The sequence below is a fragment of the Oratosquilla oratoria genome, chromosome 37 (genome assembly GCF_046742065.1).
Source record: "Oratosquilla oratoria isolate Oo_2021 chromosome 37, ASM4674206v1, whole genome shotgun sequence".
Taxonomy (NCBI): domain Eukaryota; kingdom Metazoa; phylum Arthropoda; class Malacostraca; order Stomatopoda; family Squillidae; genus Oratosquilla; species Oratosquilla oratoria.
Window position 1 is genome coordinate 33,002,235 of NC_134813.1, and position 19,671 is coordinate 33,021,905.

At 37.4% G+C, this 19,671-nt stretch overlaps 1 protein-coding gene across 6 annotated transcripts in view; it reads left to right on the forward strand.

The window, feature by feature from the left end:
* Window positions 1-19,671, forward strand: part of ash1 (histone-lysine N-methyltransferase ash1) — a 103,795-nt gene that overhangs the window by 57,207 nt on the left and 26,917 nt on the right. For 5 of the 6 annotated variants that reach the window (XM_076175447.1, XM_076175450.1, XM_076175452.1 and 2 more), the window contains exons 7-9: window positions 10,048-10,092; window positions 12,766-13,032; window positions 13,228-15,711. In XM_076175447.1, the coding sequence (XP_076031562.1) occupies window positions 10,048-10,092; window positions 12,766-13,032; window positions 13,228-15,711 (2,796 nt within the window). The remainder of the gene's footprint in view (window positions 1-10,047; window positions 10,093-12,765; window positions 13,033-13,227; window positions 15,712-19,671) is intronic. The other variant, XM_076175451.1, reaches the window with a different exon arrangement.

The window sequence follows — 19,671 nt, forward strand, 5'->3', positions numbered from 1 at the left end:
TAACTGAATGTTGTGTTAACGTTATGTGTTTCCTGGGGTGAAGATTATTAGCGATTTCTACACCCAGGTCTTTGGCCCCATCCACCTTCTTTATTTTTTCTTCTAGTTTGTATGTTGCTATTGTCCTTTTGCTGGACTCGTTACATTGCATATGTATCACACTGCATATTATCTCAGTAGTCGTTTATGCCCACATCTATACAATCCACCCATCCTCCTTTCTCAGGAAGTTTTCCTAACTTTATAGTCACTAAGTAAATATAATGTACATGATATTTCAGATTTTAATCTAGATAATCTCTCTGATATTAGTTTTTCCAGATATTCTGTCCATTTTTCTCACATTAATTTTCCAGTGTTTTGCGTAGCATTTTGGTGACATCAGCTTGTACTGGAGTGGATCCTTCTTATTTCCTTTTTCGTATATGGAAACAATTTTACTTTTTATTTGGAATGGATTTCTCCTTCTCTTTGTGAATTTTTATATATACATTATTACCCTTGGGTAGTTTAATTTGGGTCCATGGGTTTCCTTTTATCTCATTCTTTCCCTCCAGATCTTCTATTCTAAATACCTTTACATTCTTGACTCTCATTGCTTTGGTATTCTTTGTCATATATTTTCTCCTTCCCCATTCTTTCTCTGCAATATTGAGTAGTATTTGTTATTTACTTCTTTACAAATTTCTTGATCCAACACATATTTACCCATCTACTCTCTCTTTCTTTCTCCCTCTTTTCTCTCTAACTAATCCCTTTCAAAGCTCTTTGCTTCTTAACTGGTGTGTACTGATACATGTTACTATTTCGTCTTTTTTGTGTGCTGACAGCTGGCAAAAGTTCCCCTCCTCTTTCCTTATCAACTGGTGACACACAAACCCATATTAATACAACACAAAACATTACAACACTTCTTTCTAGAAAGATCAATGGGAGAGTCAGAGGACATTTCCTCACTGCTGTAAGGCTATGAATGAAGCAACAATTTATTATGTGCCTTGGTAGGACAGGGTAATGCGTGGTTGAGAGAGATTTGTTTGTATTGTAGGCTGATGTAAACTTTCTATATCAGAGAAAACCATGCAAGGACAATGCCCTTATTGTTAAAATGAAGTCTAACTCAGTAGGGCTTTATGAAGTATGTAGATATAGATAACATGATTATAAGTATATTAGACCCTTGATGGATGGAGGGTTCTGGTTTAGGACAAGTAAGGGTAGTTAGGGGGCATTGCAAGACTTTGTTTGTCATGGGAAATAAGTTGATCAAAGGAAGTGCGTAATTCTATTCAATTGTGTTAGAGCACCCAAAGATCTTTCAGTAAATCAGTCCATTGCCCTGGTTCTCTCTCAGCAGAAATATAACTCCTATGATCATCAGTTCAGCTCATGAATGAAGGACGAAGTAGTACATGATGGTTTGTGTCTTATGTGTGGTGGTTGTATCTGGGGCGGTTGGTGTCTGCCATAAGGCTTATTCTGTGTTGGCACTGTATTTAATGTGGGGCAGTGACATGAATGTAGGGGTGCCTGTGCACTTCCTGTTTGTCATTGGAGTGGTTTCTGTTGGGTTGATAGGAAGGCAAATCCTATAGAGAATCTGAACACATGTAACCATCTCACCAAATCAATTTGAATTCAAAGGACACTCCACTAGCACACTGCTTGCAAACTTTACTCAACAAATGTTGGAAGATTTCAATAAGTGACACTTGGCAGAAAAGTAATGGTAGCAGTAGATTTAAATGATGCTGACAGAATCCCTACACACATACTGTTAAAAAAATACAATAATAGAAAATTAACTACACAACATTAGCAATAAATGTTGACAAACTTCCTAGCAGGTAGAGAATGTTATAAAATAGGCTTTGCCACAGATACAAGTTACACCAGAGGCAACTACTACACAGAAGACAGTGGACACCTTGTCTTGCATTGCTTTACTCTTGCCTTACCTAGATCACAACACAATAACTTTTCCATGAGTGACTAGTGGACCAGTGTTGTGGCTGTTGCTGGTTACTAGGTGGCTGTGGGTATCATGCAAGAGAGACCAGGGGCAGTAGGGGTAATGGATTGATTGATTTGTTTGTCTTTGCCAAATTTAAATATACAGAAATAGAGCAATGAATATTGGTTAATTTTTTTGACTCAGGCAGTCAAGACTTTTTATCTATTTTCATATCCAGGCAATTCCACAAGTCAATGCATCTGTAGAAAACTATTTTTTGACAACTTTCAAGCACCTTATCTTATATAGGTTATTTCTGTTACCTCTGGTTGATCCCCCATCCCATACTAAGATCCTCTTGCAATATTGACAACTCCTTTCCTAGATCTAACCACTTCTTTTCTCTGAATAATTCCAGGCTCACTTTTTTAAATCTTTTCTTGTACAATGTGCCAGATTGGGGACCATTGTGGTTGCTCTCCATTGTATTCTCCCACTGCTGTATACTCTAGTCTGAGCAGATCTGATTCTTCATTTATGAGTCATCATTTAGTTTTATTCAGCAGGAGCTGATCCAGGTTCATATTGTCCCAAGTCCACGTCCACTTTCATCCAATATCCTGTAGTTTTTTATGTAGATATTTCATGCCACACAACCTTGTTTCAAGAGCCATTCTGAAGTCAAATCTGTATAGGATGCTATGTTTCTTTGTGTCAATATGTCTTGAGCAGAAGATCCACAGCTTTTTGAAAACTGCCCATGGTCATTAGTTCAGCCCAAAGGTCACTTGATTAAGAGATTTTTTTTTTTTAGCTTTGTGGCATAAGTGAGTATATGATAGTATTATATAATGTGCTCCATGTCATTTGTGTAGTGGTTGCAATGAAGACATTTAGAGGCTGTTGATAGGCCAATTATATATTTGTCTGTACTGTTTCGGTATTATGGTAACCTAATTATAGGTGTGTTAAGGCAATTCTTGCTTGTCTTTGAAGTAATTTTCCTCAGGGATTGACTTCTGGTAGTCTGATGAAGTATATTTGAAAGATTATTGTTTTGTGGTATGTGTGTGCATGTGTTGTATGAAAGTGTTTTGAGGGGATACTGGTTGTAGATACATAAGTAGAATGCTGCTGGAGTGATTTTCTTATGTAATGGGTTGTGTTTATGTGATATAATGTTTGGTGTTGGTGGATTTAAGGGCTCTTGCTTAGAATTGTGCACCTGGTGTAGGAAGGATTTTGGTTTCTGAGTGTAAATGTTCTATTAGAGTTGTTTTAGTGCATCCAGTTGTTTTTCTGAGAAAGTTAATTTGTATTGTTTGTAGGTTATCATTGTTTCTTTGATTGATACCATGCTGTGGAGTCATAATTGAATGTTGTTCTCATAAGTTATTTATTTAAAGTGTAAGTGTTTCTGTTGTTCATTGCCTGTACTCTTATGTTCTTTTGTGTGAGGGGAAAAGTGATACGAGGCCAGGTATTTTAGGAGTCTTGGTAGCTAGATAAGGGCAATTTAGTTTGATTAATGATTGCTTCATTGATTGCTAGTCACTGCACAGCTTTTGAAGGGGTGATGGCATCGTGTACTACACCAACCATAGTAGTAGTTGTTTGAGATAAGTTTACCAGCTAGGAAATTTGTCAGCTATTTCTTGTCCTTGATGTGAATTTTATTTAATATGATCTGTTTTAACAGAATGTATCCAAAGGCTGTCAAAAGCCTTATTTATGTGTATTGTCACAAAACATGTCTGCATCTCCTCAGAAGCCCTTTGTTTGTTGCTTACCCTAGGTTACCATGAATCAAATACTCATTGGTTAACTGGTTTCCCTGCTGGAGTCAATTTGGGATATTGGCTGTATAAGCTTCATGCTGTCAACATTTCAGGGGTTTTGGTGACACATATACAGACTAATGCAGCATTCTTTAACCTCTTCAGTACTAGTCCAATTCACTCATGCAGCATCAGATTCCTGAAGTATAATGATTGATGCATCACAATACTCGTATTATAAAATATAATGTCACTGCTGTATTACTTATTCTCTTTCACTGAGTTAGAAAAAAAAAAAAAACGGAAAATGTGATCAAGCCAGTTCACAGAATTTGGGGGTCACTCAACTATAACTACATAATAAATATAATCAAGATGCCGACACCGGCATCCTCGTATACACACTTGTGCCTCATGATGCCTACATAGGTGTCCTCATATGGAAGAGGTTAATGATTGGAGACTCATCTTTACTCAGAAAAGAATATACTTGTCACTTCAATTCTACTATCCTTCCTTTTCCACTCCTGACTTAACCCATTAGTGGTCAGTGTTGCCTTTAAACCCATTAAACTAAATGAAGACAGTCATTAGCCAGAACAAAGTCTTAAAAGAGGGCCATTGCACTTTTAAGTATGACTCACTTTCAATACAGTATTCTCCCCAAAGATAAAAACACTGGTTATCAGCATTGAGCTACACCCCCCCCCTTCCCTCACCCCCTCCATCTTGGACAGAAACTGAAACAGGGCTTCACATTTGATATATATTTGACCTTCACCCTACACAGAAAAGACCTTACAATGATGACAGACAAAAATTGAACATAGACAGTAGCAGGCACAAAGATTTTAATAGCAGAAAGAACACTGCATAAAAAGAAATCATGAATGACACTTAGCTATGCATCCACAGCATGGAATCCAACAATTAAGAAAATAAGGTATTGAGAATGATAACTGACTACAATAAAACAACAATATTTACACTTAGAAACTAAAATCCTCCTCATAGAGCAGCACATGGGAATGATGGGTACACAGGGGACCACTCAGTCCACCGCTAAACAAAAGCCACTCCCAGCATTTTCCATGAGCTGCATGACGGCACTAGTAACAGCCATATCACTCCAGCAAACTTCTCTATCACATCTCCACCTTTTTGGTCACCCTCTTCTATATTTTGCATCTTGTAACATCAAGTCAGTAACAGACTTACTCCATTTCTCAACCTCCTTTCAGACTAATTTCCTTTCCGAATTTAGTTTCTGCTCCTTTATCCTCTATTCATTATCTTTTACTCCAGTTTTCTCTTTTAACCAGCTTGCTCTCTTCATGTCATTCATGTCATCTCTCCATTGCTCTTGATGTGATATGTCTTTTAATTTTGATAGCATTTGTTCTGAATAATTATATTGGTTTACTTCTTCAAGATTCACCATCAATTACAATTTCTTTTGTTTGAACTTCAGAATTGAACATTATTTTTTATTTTATTCTTTTTCATCTTTTGACAAAATAATACACTAGCAGCATACTAATCAAACATCTACAACCTGGAACCTGCACTTTGCAATACATCCATACAAAAACATATGCATATTCACATCACAAAACAAGCACTTCAAAACTCATTACTCCACCTGACTCCTCAACCATGAGCCAAACCAAGAAATTCCTCCCTCAACAACCAATAGCCACACATTCAGCCCACCCTCCAGCATTGAAACAGTACTAGGACTGGCCAGAAAATGAGAATTACTCCAGGAGCAAACACCACACTGAAGACACAGAATACCCCATTTTACTGTGCCTTACTCTAGTCATAACCAGACAGCAATCTAGTGATGGTTACTGTTACATGGGAGCCATGAGTTTCCTTCAGGAAAGACCTGGGTCACTTGATTGATTGAATTTCAAATCTACTTTGAGACTATTTCAAATCACTTGTCATATTGTGCAAGTCTTTAGCTGTTTCTGAAATTAGAATGATGCTATCTGCAGACCTCAGGTGACTGAAATACTCTCCATTAATGTTCAACTCTTTCCCTTCCCAACTCCACTCTGATTTTTGTTTTAAGGCAAGCTGTGAATAGCAAGATGAAATTGTATCATATTGCCATACTCCTTTCTTGATTTTGATTTTGTTTTCCGTACAGTAATGTACTCAACTTACAGCAATATCTTTTATATGAGAACCCTTTAGATCTTTTTTCAAAGTTTGTATAGAGTATTGCCATTTGATCTACTGAGTCAAAGGTCTTTAAGTAATTTGCAAAATCTAGGTGTGGGTGGGAGTGGGTGTGTGCTTTGACTTGGAGGAAGAAGCCCTTGGTATATAGATAGACAAAATCTAAACATTTTCTTGATTAGTTGATCCAGAGCTTGCCTTTGGCATGTTTCACAGTTGACCAATTGGTTGATAATTACTGAGGCATTTCTGTTCTCCATTCTTGTGAAGTGAAATCACTACTGCATGGTACCATGATTTAGAAATGATTTCCTTAGATATACACTGAGTTTATAGTTAAGCTAATCTACAATGAATTTCAGTCTCCACCTTTCAGAAGATTATAGATATGCTGTCTTCTCCAGGTGTTTGTTTAATACTTTTTGAGTGAATGTGTCTTCACATGTAACTGTACAAATTTCTGTTGATGAATTTATAGTATTTGAGGAGCCGGCTAGCTCTCTTTCTCTCTTTTATTATTATTATTTTCTCTCCTCCTCCTCCACCTCTTCTCTCTCTATTTCTTCCCATATATCCTTCTTCACTGTTTTCTGGTGGTACAGATTTTTGATTTATTTTGGAGAAATGTTTGTTTGTGGTATTGCATTGCTGTTTGGTGTTGCTCCAAGTGCCTCATTAGTGATTGGAAGATTAATTTAAATTTATTTTTAAATATGTTTACATGTATTCCGTATAATTTTCTTTTCTTTTAAGAATCATGTATATTTTTCTCTATCACTCTGCTTCATAGTTATTTAATTATTTAAGTTCTGTTGGTGTCCTTTTACTTTTTCTATTAGATTTTTACCTTTCATCTTGTTTGTCTTTATTGGGGAGGTAATCTCAGGTGTAGAATTTTGGTTATATTTTTTCCTACATCCTCTGAAGATGTGTTTATGCAAACGCCTTAAGTGCTTATTGGTGGGTGGTAACAAAGGTGGGTTAGTTTTCTAAAAAATAAATTATTTCATCTGTTTATTATTCTGGTTAAGTTTAGTTATTAAATTCCAAAGGCCATGAAGATTTTGATATATTGAAGGATTTCATTTTGAGTAAAACTAGGTGACTTTAGTTCAGAGGAACCTAGGGTTTGTAAAAGTTTGAAGAGTAATTTTTAGTAAGCCTTCAAGGACCACTAAAACAAGGTGTGCACATTAATATATATACATATATATAAAAGTAGAAGCTCAGTTTTTGAATGTCTCACAAGTTGAATAAATCAGTTCTAGGCCAAAAAATTAGACAACCCCCCTTCCAGTAGTCAACCAAATTATTGGTTCTCAACCAGCCTGAACAGAGCCAAGGGTGAAATTAAAAGTTTTATGGAAAAATATCACCCTGATCACCTTGTATCCAGCAGATCAGTACCATAAAAATGTTCAGTTCTTGACCAAATTGGTTTTGGTTCAGTTTGCTAGAATGGATTTTGGTTGAGAACTGAGGTTCTTCTGTATATATGTGTTACAAATACCAGTTGATTTGATTTAGCAAAGGGAAACCTAATTCATAAAGGGTTGAACAGTAGAATAAGATGACCACTTGGACAGATTCAGAGTATTAAGTATTTTGTTTAGGCTAATGCCAGTCACTTTTATGTAGCTTTAGTGGCATTTAGTCCCCATAGGAATAAAGATATATCTGAAGTCAGTAAAGGATCATTGAATGAATTTGACACATTTTAGAATTTCCTCATTGGTGTTGCCAAAACAATTTTATTCATTGTGTGAATGAAAGGTTAACACAATATATAGGAAGAATGCTTCATTGATCTCATGGGTCAATATAGCTTGCAGATTGATATTGAGATCTCTTGTAAAAGGATGCCAGAAATAGAGTGGATATTCTTCTTAACCCATTCATTCCGGGCCAAAATCTCGCGGGTAGCATTAGCTGCCAGACGTGCGATGTTGCGTCATAATACTCGCATTATAAAAAATAAAGTCACCGCTGTATTGCTCGTTCTCTCTTTCACCCGTGAATTTTGGTAACCATAGAAAATATGATAAAGCCAGTTTACAGAGTATGGGGGTCACTCAGGTACAACTACAATAAATATAATCAAGACGCCGACATCGGCATCCTTGCATACCCACTTGCTCCTCGTGACGCCCACGTAGGCGTCATCGTATGGAAGGGGTTAAGGATTTGAAGTTTTACTCTATTGATAATGTAGTTACATGTTTTCCATTTGTAAACTATGAATGTGTGTATTTGTACAAATGCAGTACCAGACTTTCAGGATTTTCTGGCTTTGATAATGTAGTTTCATATCTTCCATTTGTAAACTGTGATTGTATGTTTTTGTACAAATTGAGTACCAGACTTTCAAGATTTTCTGGTTTTCTGAATCAAGGCTGTGCACATACAGATTTCATCAAAGGGAGACCCACTAGACTGGGTCATAAGTCAAGGAAGAAACTTTGTTACAATCTGAGTATGGCTAGGATAAGGCAGTGTAGGATGTTTTCATGGTTGCATCTGGGGCAGTTTCTGTGGTGCGGGTATTCTGTGTTGATATTGTTTTAGTGGTGGATGGTGACCTGAACTTAATCGTTGCTTTGCATGGGAGGGATTTTTGTGTATAGTTAATCTCTGGTGGAGTTTGATAGAGTAGGGAATTTGGTTGTTGGTCAAAGTGCTGTTTTCTGATCTGAAAGTGGATGCATCATGTGATGTAGGTGGTAGGTTGTTGATTTTTGAGTTGTACTGTTTTTTTCTGCATTGTATTTGTTGTGCTATGATAAAATGAGATAGGTGGTTAGGGTCGAGGGTTCTTTCATAGAATTTGTACCTATCATTTTCGAGTGATGTTCTTTAGGGAAGATTTTTACATCTTTGTGGAGATATTCTTTTGGTGTGGTTATTTATTATACTAAAACAACAGGGCAGGACTTGAAGTAATGGATTAAACTGGACAAATTTAGATTTAAGAAGGAAATAGGCAAGAATTGGTTTACTAATAGGGTGGTCGATGAATGGAATAGACTTAGTAACCATGTAGTGAGCGCTGAAACTACCAGTTGTTTTAAGAAACAGTTAGATGACTTTATGGATGGTGATGAATATGGAGCTGCCTAGTGTAGGCCTTGTGGTCTCTTGCAGTCTCCTTCATTCTTATGCTCTTATGTGTTGTTTTGTGTAGTTTATAGGTTGTCTTATGTTTTCATGATGGTTGGGAACCATGCTATGGAAGTGTAGTTAGGTGTGGTTCTCAAGAATCTATGCTATGATCCAATTTCTGTTGACCCTGTGCTTGGTACAATCTTTGTATGTTTATTTTCTTGCTGATTTTTACTGAGGTTTTTGAAATATCTGAAGGACATGAATAAAAAAAATGAAGCCTTGGATGTTTGGCGTCTTTTTCAGTGAAGGGGTTTGGCTATTCAATTTTACTGTTGGATGGTTGTTTGTTTCATGGTTGTTCAGAGTGAGTAGTGTTACTAATGGTTTTTTAGGGTGAGGCTTCCATTTTATTTATTTCAAAATAATTGTTTTTGTTGAAGTTACTTGCTTATTTTTTGGATTTGTGGGTTTGAAACATTTAAGAGAAGTGCTTGATGTTACAGTGTAAATATATATGTATATGTACATGCGTATATTGAAAATGAAACATAAACCATGAAAAGTAAAATATGAAACTGCCTCACTAAAGCATGTTTATCAAGTCATAAACTGTAAATATTCCCTATGACATACTGAGCATGCAGTTTTTTATTGTTCTAGTTGACACTAGCAAGTTGCTCTTGCTGAACTTTTAGACATGACATCAAATGGAAATTATAACAAATTGGAACAAATTATCACATAAATATAAACATTACAAAGTGGATGTCATATCGAAATAGAGCAAGGCATGTTTACATGTTGAAACACGTGCAACATTCATCTCACAAAAAAAGAAAAAGCAGCAGAGTGGTGAATTGATAAAAGTCTACCCATTTAAGAAATTACTGGTAATTCTAGTTTCCTGGAAGACAGATACTGCTTGGGGATATATTTGATTGATTAATGATTTTATTTTTTATTTTCTCTATCTCCATTAAGATGTTTCACAAATGAATAATACCTTTTTTCTTTCTTCCAAAGGTGAGAAATGGCTGTTGTCCTGCATGCCCGAGTGCAGGTGAGGAGGTAAGTTGGTTTCGTGCCTGCAAGCAGGTGAGTAGGTGTTTTAGATGTTAAGGCCATAAGAAAATCACATGAATGTTAAGTAACTGTCGGTGATTTTTGTGGATAGACTATGAGGGGATTGTAATGGATACAAAAAGCTGTAGTGATGGGGGGGACTTTTTTGGACACGTGATTACTTGTGATTTTTACATTTAAAAGGAGTGATGGTTAAATTTGAAGAATGATAAGTATATGCAATGTTGCAGAAATAAAGCTGTTAACTCGGCTTCTGTAGTGGTATCATATGTCCTAATAAGTGGAAATGGATGGGTGTGGAGAGGTACTGAGGAGTAGGGTTTGAGGGAGTTTGAAGTTGTTAGGGAGAGGAGAAGGAGAAGCATTGAAAAAGTGTACAAGATAAATATGTTAACAACCAAAATAGGGAAAACATTGAAGGTTCTGGTGTAGGTTACTCGTTAAATACTGTGTTGATTTATACAACCAATTATTTTTTAAACCTACATAGGGCTGGTTAGAATGTTTATTTTAGTCAGGAGAAACATGGTGGTTTGCTGTTTAATGCAAGACGTGAGTAGGAGGGAAGCTGTGTAGAAAATGAAGAATTACTCTGTATGAATACATGATGATGGTTGAATAAGGATTTGGTATACATTATAGCGTGGTATGGTTGAAAACACTTAATTTGACAAACATATATTGAGTCAACATATTAGGCTTTATATGCACTGCCAGTAGCAACAAATGTTTGTGCTTTTTTGATCCATCATCCAGTAATTGTAAAAGAAAAAAAAAAAAAAAAAAAAAAAAAAAAATGAGTGAAGTTTTTACTAATTGCTATCTAGACCTTGCTATCCACATTTATGAAAGATGAGACAGTAGTGTTTAGTCATAATTAGGAAGTGTATGTGACTTGAATTATTGCAGAATCTCAGTACGGCAAAAAGTCATGCTCATTGGAATAATAGTGTGAGAATAGTTGTGTCACAAAATTTGGGTCCATAGCCTAGAACAATGGTTCCCAAACTTATTCAGCTTGTTACCCAGTTTACCATGCCACATTAATTAAGCATGTTACCCCCCTCTTTCACAAAATTTGGCAACATTGATATATATGGGTAAATTAAGACACTGGAGATAGTTTTGTTTATTTATTGTATTTGAACATTGTGCATCTCTAATGACAATTGCCAAAGATGTTGAGAACATCAGTGGGATGGATGGAGTTGTATGCTTGAAGCTAATTGAGGAATTCTTGGCTTCTTGATTTTCAGAATTCTTGAAAAAAAAAAATTCTGTCATTCCTCCATTACCCCCGAAAATTATTTAAATTACCCCCATGGGGTAATATACCCCCAGTTTGGGAACCACTGGCCTAGAAGTTGCTTAGCAAGTCTGTGTGAATTAATGCACAGTACAACAGCTGGTAGTGAAGTTGGTGGCAGCTCCATTTCCACAAGACAGTGCCCCCTTTTCTTCCACAGCCACAAACTTAGCCACCATCCATTGTTGTATGATCATTCATGCTGGTTTACAGAGTGGTTTTGTGCACTACTAGATCTAGTTTTGTGATACTCCACTATGCTTGCAATAATGCTCTGATTTGTACAGCTTTCTAATGTAGTGGGGTCAAGCTACAAAGCAGGAAGCACTATGTGATCAAAATAAAAAGAACATGGAGGTTTTATATGCCCCCCCCCCCAAAAAAAAAATAGATAAATAAATAAAAAGTAATAATAATAGTAGATAAATAAAACTTCACATTCCCTATTTGTTATTGAACACTGTTGTTTCCTTATGTGATTGTGATTGGCAAGGGAAAGTTGCCAATTAGTTAATTTCACTTGGTTGATATTTTAATATGTGTGTATATATATATATATATACATATATGTTTATATATATGTGTTTATATATATATATATATACATATACATATATATAGGGGGAAAAAGCCTTGGTATATGTATGTATGTATAATGAAAAAAAATATTCAACAATGATGGCAGTATGAACAGACCAAAATACGTTGACTAAAGCACTGAGAATCAGCTTTAAAAAGTTAGTTTTGTGCATTGTACAGAATTAGAAATGCTTGAACTTGTAGTGGAGTTCATATCTCCTGAGAAAACCCTTTAAGGAAAGATCCATATTTCTAAACATGGAACTAATAGTTCTTTAAGAGGGGTACATTTTTTCAACATAGATATGTTTAACTGACTTGACGCAAGAAAGATATATAATTTTTTTTTTTTTTTTTTTTTTTTTTAATTTTTTTTTTTTTTTCCCTGCCAAAGAGGCCTAAGATGATTAATAAGAAATTGTAATGATATTGTTTGTTTTTAGAAAAGAGGTTGTCAGTAAGAGATCATAATATAGTTTCTAAAGTCTGTTTCTCAAACCTCTCAGAACTTTTTGGATACATTTTACATTAAATACAAGTTTCTCATAAGCATAATTTCATGTTGGACAATGGCACACTATATACTATTCCATCATAAATCATAGCACTGGTAATGTTTGATAATAATATTTCATCAGTTAACACATAGCGTTGCTTGCTGTGAACCAAATTTTGTGATCCATGAGTTTTATATTTGATAGGTTTAGTTGTTTTAATGCTCACATGTAGAGACATCGGACCATATTAAGATTTATTTATTTATTAATTTAAAGGGTTGTTTGCTGAAGGGTGAAATGAGAGTACCCCCCTCCTCCCTCTACCGCACATCTGGCACCGCAGTTGCGGGAGGACATTCTGGCAGCGGGAGTGGTGGTGGGACAGTTGGTGTTGGGGCTTCTCCACATCACCATTACCATCACCACCACAGTCATCACCACCACCACCATCACCACCACATAGATGATGATGATGAGCAGATATCTCGTCTAGCTCATCATCTTTCTCAGATATCACCAGATCACTTGAGCAATGGACTTCAGGTGAGCCAAAGTAGAGAATAGTGAGAATGAAACATTGTATTGTTCCAGTAGGAAGATCATGAAGACCATATACTAGTTTTTATGTTTAGATGAATGTCTTAGGCATTGATCATATCTGAGAAATGAACTCAGGATTAAGTAAGTTTTAATGATTAAGTGTTAACTCAGGTTTCCTCACCCTTGTCTTTGTAACAGGTACTTGACCAGGAAGACCTTGCTGCTCTATTACCAGATGTGAGTGGTAGTGGAACTCACCAGGATGGATCATCTGTATCTCTTGATGATTTGACACATGATGTACATGTATCCGGTCAGCCATCAGATACAGATGAAGAAGAGGAGGAGGAGGAAGAGGAGGACAGACAGGAAGAGGCTGGGTCAGACATGGACTTGCCTGATGTCATTGTTCGGGAGGCCTTTCAAGGCATTGGCATGGAAGAAATTAATACAGTACTTGAGCACATGGATGACTTGGAGGATCAGGATCCTAGAAGGCACAAGGTGATACGAGCACAGGGCAGAAGCCCACGTTGTTCAGACCACAAAGCCAAGGAGGAGTCTTTGGAAGGAGAGAAAAGAAAGAAAACCAAACCATCAAAGGTAGAAATCAGTAAAGAATGTGGGAAAGAGGAAGAACAGGAGCTGCATGGAATGCCAGAGCTGGAAAGCTATGTTGCAATTGACTGTAATGCTTCTAATGTTTCTCCTGACAGTGGTATACAGTCCGTAAATGGTTCTCCAGTTCATCCCATATCCTCACCCCCGCAGCATCCCCACCACTCCCCTCTTTACCCAAATACAAGTAAATCAGGGGACAGTATGAGCATTGGTGGAGGTCCTCTTTCCAGACCTTACTCCCCTGCACTTATGTCCCAAGACTCACCTCCTCCCCCAACTCTCCTTCCAGCCATCACACCACCACATGTGCTGAGTTCTTCGAATTATGAATATGACTCTCCCAACTCACCCCAGATGCCCTCCCTGAAGTGTCAGATTGATCTGCCTCCACAGGAACGAGGGACGACTAGGGAAGAAATGACCGAACAGGGCGCCTATCAAAGAAGAGGCCCTGGCAGACCCAAAATGATGAGAATGAAACCCAAGCGACCGAGGGGAAGACCGAAGGGGTCTAAAAATAAGAAGAAGTCTGAATTCCATATGGGAATGTTTGGCAGTATGCTAGGAGGTGGCTGCAGACCTGGTCAAAGTGGGGACCTTGATCCAAGGGATACATCTCCAAGTATGGATTTTGCCCTTCAAGCAAGTTCAAGACTTGAAAGCCCATCAAAATTGGAAGGGAGTTCAAGATTTGAAGGAATAGGGAGATTTGAAGGGATGGCAAGAATGGATGCAATCTCAAGACACGAGGGAAATTCAGGTTTGGAAGATTCTTCAAAATACGAAGGAACTTCAAGACTTGAATCAACATCAAGATATGAAGGAGCCCCAAGAATGGAAGGTTCCTCAAAAATTGTCAATGATCTCAAAGTACCCCCACTATTAGAACCTGATAGTAACTCAAATTGGAGAGAAAGCACTAATGCTGATGATAGTGATGACCTTCCCCCACCACCAGAACCCATTCCTCCTTTGAAACGAGGGCCTGGAAGACCAAAGAAGGCTCCTCCAGTGCTGGAACCTAGTGTGCCAGTACCTGAGCATTTATTACATAAAATACATAATGCACACAGGCTGGAACCTAAACATGACTCTATGACAAACAGCAGCAGTGGTCAGAGCTGCAGTGGGCTTCTAGGCAGCAAGGGGTCAAGGAAAGATAAAGATGAAAAAGAAAAGCATTGGCAGGAGAAGGAAGACAAAGAAGAGAGAAAACAACAGGAAAAGGAACTACATGACAAGGATGAAGGGAAACACTCTGAAGAGAGGAAGGGGAAGCGTCCTGTAGGGAGACCCAGGAAGAACCCAAGACCCTCTGAGTTAGGAATGGCAGATGAAATGCCCAACACTACCGCTAGCAAGAAATGCTTCAGCGAACGTATCATGCATAAGATCATTAATGAGAAGGTACGAAATAGTGAGAAATCAGATAAATTATCCATTAAAGGACAGAGCAGCGCAACGATGGTACTGGTGGGTGACCCATATGCATTCCAAGACCATCATGGAGAATCTGCACCTGTCCCAAATTTCAGAGTAAAGCCAAAACGGCTCAGATCCAAGCTTGGTGGAAGCAGTGAAGGGGATGGTAAGAAGAAGAGAGGTAGGAAGAAGGAGTTACCAGCAATATTTGAGAAGGTTTATGGCAGTGTTGATGGGAAGGGAAAGAACAAGGTAGAACTTTCCCTAGCAAAACCCACAGTTTTAGGGTCTGTCCTCAATCACAAACTTGCCTCCAAGAAGAAGAAGAGGAAAATGAAACATTTCAAAAGTAAACACAAAAACATCATTGACCCAGTTTTCCTGGCTGACCTTGAAGAATTGATTGGAGAGTTGTGCCAGTGTTCTATTAGTAAGACTTTAGTACCCAACCAAGTAAAACAGGGTGAGGTATTGCTTCCCTCCATATTCCGGTTAAGAAAGTTCTCTGTTACGGCAAAGAAACGAAGAGGAAGTGAGAAGGCAAGGACAAGTGACAGGGAGTCAGGAACAGAAGGTGACAGTGGGAAGGACAAGACAACAGGCAAGAGGAAGAAGAAGACTCAGGAAGCTCCAAAACAAGTAAGTCTCTAGTGTTCAGGTGCGATAATTGGTATGACATTTGGATTTTTTGATGTATGATAAGCCAACCCACTTTGTCTTCCATGTCGCACCAACACCGACCTGTGCACCTTTGATGCGTCCCAAGAGGATTATGAGACTTGGATGGGGAAAGTGTCACATTGGCCGCACAACTAATCCAAGACTAAGCAACTTTGGGATTGGACTAATGGCAGTGTTTAGTTATGCATGGAGTGAATTTAGGGTTGTGATTGTGACAACGTTTTGTCATGCATGGAGTAGACCAGTAACGATGCTTAGTTGTTCTTGGAGTTTGATTTATTGAAATGTTTAACCCCAATGAAAGGTAGAGGGCTTTACAAAGTGGACTAATGGTGGTCTTATGTCGCAGAGTGGATTAAATGTTGTGTATTATCTTGCATAGAATGGGCTATTGTTCATAAATCTAGTATAATACAGAATGAACATCCTGTTGACTACAGCATTAATTTTTGCCTTTTATTCAATACAGTGAGGAAGGAACTGCTTGGTTTGTAGTGGTGCTTAGGTAAAGGAGAGCCCCACAAGAGGATCAGTGGTAGGGTTAGTTTAGAACTATTCTTTCTTCAAGTAAACCAGTCAGTTGTTGCACTGAGTACCCTTGACTGGGATTCTCCAGCCCCATTGTTCATTTTGGGAGTAAACATTGGACTAAGTCTGTGTTGTGTGAGTGTGGATGTGTTTCTATGTCACCAACCAGCAGGAGAAGGACCCATTCTTGGTCATCAGCTCTCTTAATTTGAACAAGTGGTGGAAGAATAGTTAGTGAATATACAGGAAGGAATTGGGATAGAAAGGAAGCAGTCTCCTCTGTAAGAATTACAGGAATATTAATACATCCAAGACAGCTTGTAGGATAGTATTTCAATACAGATGATAATGAGAGAAATGGATAATAGAGGGAGATTATAGTTTTTATTAAGGGGTTGTGTAGACGAAATTATTAAGATAGTTTTATAAGATAGCATGCAAGAAAAGGAAATAATTATGAACATATTTTGTTAGCATGGAGAAGGTATATGTTAGGAAAAGAGTATAGAAGACTATGAGAATATATGGAGTGGGGAGAAAAATTAGAGACCATGAAGGGTGACTAGTGGGGTGCCATAGGGTTTGTTATTGATACCAGTGATGTTCATGAGGTTTATCAGTGTTGTGATGAATGGAGTAGGTAACAACACAAACTTGTTTGCTGGTCATGCCAAAATCGTGAAAAGATTGAAATCTAAGGATTATAGATTGCTACAGAAAGACATAGGTATGGTTTATGAATGGAGCCAGGAGTGGAATACGAAGTTCAGTCTGTAGTGGAAGAGGAAATATAAAATGCATTGAAAGAGATGAAACCTGGTAAGGTTCTTGAGTGAGAGGGTTGTCATGTGGAATGTTTGACAAAGGGAAGAATTAGTTATAGTTGAATAACTGGTGATATTATTTAATGTGTTTGTTAGAGAGGGAAGTGTACTGGTGTTTGGGGGAGTGCATGTATAGCTTCACTTTACCAGGGAAAAGAGGGACAAGTATGGATGTAGTAGTTTTAATTAAGTATGATTGGGAAGATTATGGGTTGTGAGCAGATTAGGGGAGATACAGGGAGTGATTAGGGAAGAACAGTGTTTAGGAAAGGAAAATGGGTTTTAGATCAAGCTGTTGTCATAAAGTATCCAAGAATTTTTTGTAGCAAAGGTCATGGGTATTGACAGTTTAGGGCAGTCAAAAGTTTTTACATGATGTATGAGCATCAGGAAAAAGGGGTATTTACCTAATTGTAGTATACAGGAAATATGCCAAAATATGTTTGAGATGAAGTGTTTGAGAATTATAATATACAAGGATGAATAGATTAAGCAGTGTGGAGGTGAGGCAGAGGGTGGGGGTGGAATGGTGAGACGCTTTGGGCATATGGAAAGATTGAGTGAAGAAGTGAAATGGATGAAGTAAAATTGGGAGGAAGACCAGGAATAAAGGATGAAGCTAAAGTGATCATTAGATAAGAGAGGAATGTCTTTTGAGCAAGGAAGAGAATGGAAAGATAGTATTTGAAGCTTGATGGGTGGGGATTACCATATAATGAAGAAGTTTAGGTAAACCAGGACCTACTGTGGAAGTGCTGTCTTACTTTTGACTTGATTTGAACTATGTGGGTATTGTTAGGGGTGATCCTTCATTAAGAAAGAACAAGATGCTACAAATGGGTTTTGGATGGATGTGGGACAGGTGTTGTGGATTGTGTTTTAACTCTGGCACCTCCATCATAAGGTTATAAGTGGGGTAAAAAGACCTTACTGCTGTGTGTGTGTATTTACATAATTGTATTTACCTAATTATAGTATATAGGAAAGGAGAAATGCTCATTGGGTCCTGTCATCTACTCCAATTTATCATACCAACCTTCAAGTTCATGTGTATGTGTGTTAGTTATATCATAGAGGGTTAAGATGGTGCCCTTATATACAGGATTTTTTAATCAGGAAATTTAATTCAGTATGGCCTTACTACAAACTCACTTTGATGCTGGGCAGCTTTGAATTACCACCACTTCTGACCCCTGACCTCTCATGCAGTTAATGACATGTGTGCCTATATCTGTGTGTGTGTATATATGTATGAAACACACACACACCAGTCTGTGGTATGGTCCCCACATAGAGTAAAAGATATAAGCAAGATGGAGAGAATACAAAACGGCAGCAACCAAGCTGGTCCCCAGCATGGCAGATAGATCATATGAAGAAAGACTAAAAGCACTGGGTCTACCAACTTTGAAAGATCAAAGAGAAAGGTGATATGATTACAGCCTTTAGGTCAATAAAAGGGATAGATTATATTGACATAAGAGATTCCTTGATTAAGTACAGGATAGCTAGAGGTCATGAGAACAAATCTAGGAAGACAACCTGTCTAAAGGATATGAAGAAATACAGTTCTCCATATATATGTATAAATACTTGAAATGGCTTAGATATATCCCAAGCTGGAATAATATATGAATTCAAATCTAAATATGATATAACTTAATATTTAGAAATTAAAGATAAAGATTAGATTGGAACTGTACATGAATTTGAAGCTAGGTATGAAAAATTGGAGAAGAGAAGATGGGGAAACAAGGGTGGTGCATAGGAGTGGAATGGGTATGTGCCTTTTTGACATGGCTACCTCTTATATAAAGGGGAAAAAGCCCTCGGCGTTTAGATAGGAGACAGGAACCAGTGAGCATTGTTCCTTTCCTATCTACTACAATAAGATAAATACAATTAGGTAAATACACACACACTCGGCAGTTTTTACTATAACAAAGGGAAACAACTTATATTCTATGAAATAGGATGAAATCTTGCAGTGGGGCACACTACTCATTTACCTGTTTTACCAGCAGTTCCTGTCCAGCTATACACTTAATCACATGCCACTGACATGTGTGACTTTGCTGCCTGTCTGAATTTTCTGCATGCAGAATCGTGTCTGCTGTGAAACTTGGAATTAGATTCAACCAGACATAAGACCAGTTAAACCATGTAAATCAGTACCACGATAGATAACTAAATAGTGTTTCAGATGAACTAGTCTAACACTTGTGTACATGATCATATATAGAGCATGAGTACCAGTGTTCTCATTTTTATGTATGATTTTAAAGTATTGTTTTGTGTGTATAATTCTTTTTTTCCAGGTTAAATGATAAAACTGACATAACTTTTAAATTCAGGGGGTTTCTTTCAGCTGATTAAGATCACTTTGCAACAGCAAAAAAAATATATATATACAAATAATGACCATCATTTATATGTTAATCATAGATGAGCTGTCACTTAAATGCCTGTGATTTTGCTCAGCTGAATATAGCCACCTGGTGATAGATAAAAGAATACAAATAAACAATTACCACTGTCACTAAGTTAAGAAAATCATACATTATTA